Genomic DNA, 6,728 nt, shown 5'->3' with positions numbered 1-6,728 from the left:
CCTGTGTAGCTTTGTAAACAAAGCTACCCTATATTTGTTGTAGGTGGGAGCCATTCTTTTTCTGTGGTTGTTCTTTTGATTAGTTGTGTTTTATTACATTAAACTCAGTTTTAGAAACAATTTTTGTGTGATCTCTCTAGCCTACCCAGGTTGGTCAGATCAAAAATGATACTTCTAGTGCTAAGTTTGATCTCCAAATGTTAATGAAAAGTTTAAGCACAGTGTGAGAGGTGAGGAGAGAAAAATCTTTCTGGAACTGCCTCTTAGAAGAGGTGAGCTTCAAACTGAGTCTCAAAGAATGAGTAAGAATTTAACTGGTAAACAAGGAGAGAAGCACATTTATGAAAGGAAGCAGGAGCACATTAGAATATCCGAGGAAGTATTAGTTTGCTATGCACCTCAACCCCTAGGATTGTTGAATTATACACAGAATGAAGCGATTGGATGTACATTATAGAAAGGTGATACTGGCGACATTGTGGAGGGCTGACTACTCTGAAGTCCAGAGACCACCAAGAAGGCAAATACAATAGATAGGGAGGATTATACTTGTCAGTTTTTTAATTGTTTTTACGTATCTAGTGTTCTACATTTATACCGTTTAATTTATACAAGTTGCTTTCTTACAAAATATCTCATGAGCCTTGTAATAGAAAAACAGGAATTGTTATTTCAGAGATGAGGAAAGTAACATTCAGAGATAATTGGCTTATATAAAATAGAGTTGGGATTAGAATCCAGGGCCTTTGACCTAGTCAAGAACTTTGTACCGTGATGAGATTCCTTTTTCTTTGGCCACTAGATGATAATAATTTGTTAAGAGAAAGTATTTATATAATCTATGCTTAACTTTGATCTAGGATGTATAGAACTCCACAAAGTATATGAACAGATTTTCAGAATTTTGATAAAATGAATAGGATATCAGAATTTTGAAGCAGGGAGAAGCACGTGCTTCTGGAACTACACTTGAGTAATTTACAGGGATGACCTAAATTTCCATCATAAAGGCGATGGTTAAGGGAATTATGGCCCATTAATACAATAACTGGTGGAGCCCTGGTGGCACAGTGGTTAAGAGGTTGATTGCTAAGCCTGAAATATCAGCAGTTCGAATCCACCAGCCACTCTTTGGAAACCCTATAGGGCAGTTCTACTCTGTCTTGTAGGGTCACTATGAGTCAAAATTGACTTGATGGCAATGGGTTTGGTTTGTTTGTTTTGGTTAATCAATTGAATATTAAATAACCATTAAATACTGTATATACATAGAACTCAATAAATATGAGTTCAGTGAATAAAAAATAATTATGAATTTTTATAATTTTGTGGAAAGACTTTCAAATCAGTATTACATGAAAGAAAAAACAAGATATGAAATTGTACATGTAGGGTGAGTTTAACTGTTAAGTGAATTTTAAAAGATTTTCGATGACTCAGCTTTATCTGTGTCTTTTCTGCACTTGACATAGTGGGTGCATAGTAATATGTTAATTTTATAATAAAATTTAAAATAAAAGTAAGATGAAGGGTTAGGTAGAATTTCCAAGATGAACCCTACCACCAAAATGACCTGGCTGACTTTTCCTGGCCAGATACAAAACTCCTCTGAAGCCTTTGGGGGGCTGCAACTTGGAAATGATACTTCACTTTCTTTGAGCATATGTATATTTTAAACAACTGATGTTTCTTCAGCAACAGTTACCAGAACTTTCAAGACTTGAGACTGCTGTTGGAACAGCCTTTTGTAGAGCAAAATAAATATTTTGTTTGTCCTGCACATTTTATGTTAGAGAAAATATACAAACCAATATGTTAGGCATGATTTCTATGTGCTTAAATCTTTTGAACCTTTATTACCAGTTTACCAGTTTGAACCAGTTTGGTCTGAGGAATAATTATAATAGTATATACATTAAATGGAATGATCGTTAAAATATGGGAGAAATGGATTTTATTACTACCGTGGGTTAAATAGTGTCTCTCCAAAATTCATGTCCACCCAGAACCTCAGAAGGTGGCCTCATTTGAAAAGATAGTCTTTGCAGATATAATTAAGGTAAGACTCAAGAAGAGATCATACTGGTTTAGGGTTGGCCCTAAATCCAATGAGATTGCCCTTGTAAGAGACAGACAAGGACACACAGAGATGTGGAGAAGAATGCCCTGTGAAGACAGAGGCAGAAACGAGAATGATGCAGCTACAAGCTAAGGAACAACAAGGGTTGCTGGGAGCCACCAGAAGCTAGGGAGAGGCACGAGAGGACTCTTCCCTGGGGCCTTCAGAGGGAGCGTGGCCGTGCCAATACCTTGATTGGGTGCTTCTAGCCTCCAGAACTCTGAGAGAATAAATTTCCATTATTTTAAGCTACCAAGTTAGTGATAGCTTAAAATAGAGGAAACTAGCAGATCTTAAAAGAGGATTTTAAAAATCCTGTTCAGTTGATGATAAACTTGAATTGTGTTTTTTTCTTAGGATTTTACTTTCAGATACATTATCTTAGTTTTCTTAGTATAATTTTTTATATTTATTGTTTGTTTTATTTAAAGAGTTCACAAAAGCCAGATTTATTATTTTTCACACATTTTATTCAGCTTGTTAATCTTAAATGTCTATTGAAATGTTAACTCTGGATATTTTAATATTTCTTCACCAACTATAAATATACATTTTAATCATTCCCTACAATGAAATTACTATTTGGTATTTACTTATTGAACAGTATATTATTACATTTTAGATGCTGTTTTAGTTATCTAGTGCTGCTATAACAGAAATACCACAAGTGGATGGCTTTAACAAAGAGAAATTTATTCTCTCACAGTGTAGGAGGCTAGAAGTCTGAATTCAGGGCACCAGCTCCAGGGGAAGCCTTTCTCTCTCTGTTGTCTCTGAAGAAATGTCCTTGTCATCAATCTTCCGCTGGTCTAGGAGCTTCTCAGCGCAGGGACCTCGGGTCCAAAGGATGCGCTCTGCTTCTGATGCTTTTTTCTTGGTGGTATGAAGTCCCTCTGTCTCTCTGCTCACTTCTCTCTTTTATATCTCAAAAGAGATTGACTCAAGATGCAGCCGAATCTTGTAGATTGAGTCCTGCCTCATTAACATAACTGCCTCTAATCCTGCCTCATTAACATCATAGAGGTAGGATTTACAACACACTGGAAAACCACATCAGATGACACAATATTGGGAATCATGGCCTAGCAAAGTTGGCAGATATTTTTGGGGGGCAAAATTCAATCCATAACAGATGCTTAGACAGAAAACTGAATTAGATAACTAGTCTCTTGTTTTAAAGTTTTTTTCTATTAGAAAAGAAAAAAATACACAAAGTCCTTTTTCCCAGTAGTGTCTTATGCTAAAGGTGATTGTATTGTCAAAGACAGCTGCTGATGGATTATAGATTACCTCACCAGTTTATAAATGGGTAACAGATTTAGATTCAATTTTAAAATAATAAGATTTCAATGGGCACATTTTACTGTAAATTACGTAAATTGAACATGAGGTGCAGTATCTACAGGATGCTTTTATGTGTGTTCATAATGACATTTCAAACATGGGAAAATCTTTCCATTTTTCTGAGTTAGGCTGGCACTATCAAGGGACCCTGAAACCACATAAGGGATAAGGTAACCCTGATCAATAAAAAATGAGTGATAAGGTACTTAATGTGTAAAATTTTCTTAATAAGTATGCTTTTAAAATAATTTTTAATTTCAATTTTGCTTATCATCATTTCTGTTATTCATAGTTTATCTTTTGATCTTTATTTTGTCTCTAACCTTATCATTTTATGAAAGATAAATTTTCTGTTTTGCTCAGTTTACAAATCTGAAGCTTTTTTAAATCATTGGAGCAGCTTAAATGGTGTCGAACTTTGTCTGATATGGTAGCCACTAGCCACTTGTGGCCATTTCCGTTTAAACTAATTAAAATTAAGTTTACAAATCCATTTCCTCAGTCACACTTATCACATCACAGATGTCACACTGTGCACCTGTCTCCATATTCTATTGTATATCTATTTCCCTACAACACTCCCCCTTAACAGGAGGGCCCATCTGTTTATCTGCATACCTTCAGTGACTAGCACAGTGTTTGACACATAAAAGACGATAAAAATTTGTCAAATGAAAAAAATGATCTTTTTTTCCAAACTCTGTTTTTAAAAAGGACATAGAGATATATGTGTTTTATTTTTATTATACCATTGTAAATCAGTTTGCAAAATAATACTGCAATTCAAAAATATTTTAAATAGCCGACCAAATTTTGGATGATCCTTCCTAATTCAAACAGCACTGAGTATTTATTATGTGTCAGACACATAATAAATTGTTTAAAAACTCAGGGAGCTCACAGCCAGGCAAGTAAGACAAAAAGTACATGTTATTAATTGTAGTTTCGGTGTGAGAACTCCTGTAAGTATAAACAAAACATAAGTAGACATTAGAAGTTTAAATAAACAACACTTGTACTAGGGCTCACATTTTGAATTATGATAAGCATTTTTTATTTGACAAACATCGTTTCTTTGTTCGGTTCCAGCTCCTTTTATAACAATAATCTCTTTACCAATGGTAATGTGGATAGAACTGTTATTTACTTATACCAGGTCATTTTCTCAGAGACCCAAAATAGACTAAACTGGTTTTCAGCACCGTATCTCTTTAAAGATCTCCAAACATTTAAAATATCTATATGGAGAATGGACATAGATAGCAGTACCAGTTGCCGTGGAGTCAGTTCTGACTCATGGCGACCCCAGGTGTGTCAGAGGAGAACTGTGCTCCATAGGGTTTTCAAGGCTGTGACCTTTGGGAAGCAGATTGCCGGGACTTTCTTCTGAGGTGTCTCTGGTGGGTTCGAACTTTCAGCCTTTCAGTCAAGCACATAACCATTTGTGCCAGTGTTCTAAATTATTATTGCATATATTCTGCTTTTTCTGATAAGTTAATTTTTGCTGCTTTTAGGAGGATTTTCTATGGGAGGGTGCATGGCCATGCATTTAGCGTATAGGAATCATCAAGATGTGGCAGGAGTATTTGCTCTTTCCAGTTTTCTGAATAAAACGTCTGCTGTTTACCAGGTGAGTACCAGATCTAAAAAAACAAAACAAGAAAATGTGAGACATACACACATTGAAACTAAAAACACAATTCATAATTAAGCAATAACAGTTGAGGCACAGAGCATTCCTGGGAGTGTGTGGCCAAATGAGTCACATTGATTAATTCCAGCTGGCCATTAGTCTTCAGGAAATGCTCTGAATAAAGAATATCGTTCAGCAAAGTGTCAAGCGGAGAGAATAAAAGACAAGTATTACATATTAAAAATATAAGTGATTACAGCCGCTGTCCCCTTTTCCCCTTTAGTTATTGGCCCTTTGGTAGAATTGGAGTATTTCTGCCCTCTCTGTGTTCCCAGAATGATTTTCTAAAAAAGAATCTTCTTAAACTTTTCCGTTTTTATATCCTCTTGTCTAGGCTCTTCAGAAAGCTGATGGTGTGCTTCCTGAATTATTCCAGTGTCATGGGACTGCAGATGAGTTAGTTCCTTATTCTTGGGCTGAAGAGACAAATTCAGTGTTAAGGTCGCTAGGAGTGAGCACACAGTTTCATAGTTTCCCAGGTGTTCACCATGACCTGAGCAAAACTGAGCTACAAAAACTAACTTCATGGATTCTTAACAAGCTACCAGGAGACATGGAAAGGCAAGGTGAATGAATCACGATTAATTTGTTAATATGTATGTAACATCTTTGAGAAATATTTTTACTGCCAAGTTATAACTTGGTAAATGATCGTTACATATTAAGAGCCACCAACAATTTATTGGCTAATGTGTTTGTTAATTATTGAAAGACTTGGCACCATAGAGAGTAGTACAGTATTGCTAATGGGAAACGTTAATTTAAACGAACATCTGTGCACCATTTTTCTGATACATTTCTGTAAATAATTTGAGAATTTTTAAGTAAATATATAAACTTAATAAAAATAATGTATTTTATAATACTTTTTAAAGTGTAATACATTTAAATAAGGGCGATGAGAAAGCATGGTGTTATTTGACCTTTCCTATCACTTTCTTTAAATTACCTTTAGTGGTGCGTACATGTTTTTGTGTTCATGTAGATACTCATTTGCGTAGATATTCGTGTTTATGTAGTTTTAGATAGAAAAATGCTAGTACTGTAAGTTTGTGAAGTGGTTTTACATTGTATCATTTGATCATCACCAAAGCTTGGTGACTTCAGTTGAGTAGTTATAATTGCTCTCAGGTAATAGGGACAGAACAGCTAAAGACCTTCCCAAAGCCTGAAGAGTGAAGTCTACAATCAAGGCCTTCTGGTTCCCAGTTGAGTTCTCTTTTTTGTTAGGGGTAAAAAGTTTAACTTGACCCAAAAAAGTTGTCTTTGCCCTTGATTCCTGAGAGATAATCTCTAAAACCTTGAAATTTTCCCAGTAATTGAAATGTCTCTGATGAGGCCCCCAGACCACACCTGAAGGTTTATGCCAATGAGGTACAGAGGTACCTCTAGGGTAGAGGCTGGCCAGGCCAGAAAGAACCACCACATGATATCAGCCCAGCGTGAAGGGAGGAGGCTGAAGGTTGAGTTTAATCAATCATGCCTATGTAGAAAGGCTCCAGTATAGACTGGACAGGGAAGCTCCTTGGGCTTCCTGGTTGGTGAAAGACATTAATGCATGTCTGAGGCTAA

General features: G+C 35.8%; 1 protein-coding gene across 1 annotated transcript in view; it reads left to right on the top strand.

Moving 5' to 3' along the window:
• The window catches only part of LYPLAL1 (lysophospholipase like 1), a 45,473-nt gene extending 39,452 nt beyond the window's left edge, over positions 1–6,021 (top strand). Inside the window, 2 exon segments of the mRNA XM_012555416.2 lie at positions 4,958–5,093; positions 5,491–6,021. Coding sequence (XP_012410870.1) covers positions 4,958–5,093; positions 5,491–5,730 — 376 coding nt within the window. The 3' untranslated portion in view covers positions 5,731–6,021.
• Positions 6,022–6,728: the final 707 nt, after the last annotated feature.

The sequence above is a fragment of the Trichechus manatus genome, unplaced genomic scaffold, assembly GCF_000243295.1.
Source record: "Trichechus manatus latirostris isolate Lorelei unplaced genomic scaffold, TriManLat1.0 scaffold00039, whole genome shotgun sequence".
Taxonomy (NCBI): Eukaryota; Metazoa; Chordata; class Mammalia; order Sirenia; family Trichechidae; genus Trichechus; species Trichechus manatus.
Note: the sequence above shows the minus strand (reverse complement) of the source record. Positions and strands in the feature narration are given on the sequence as shown.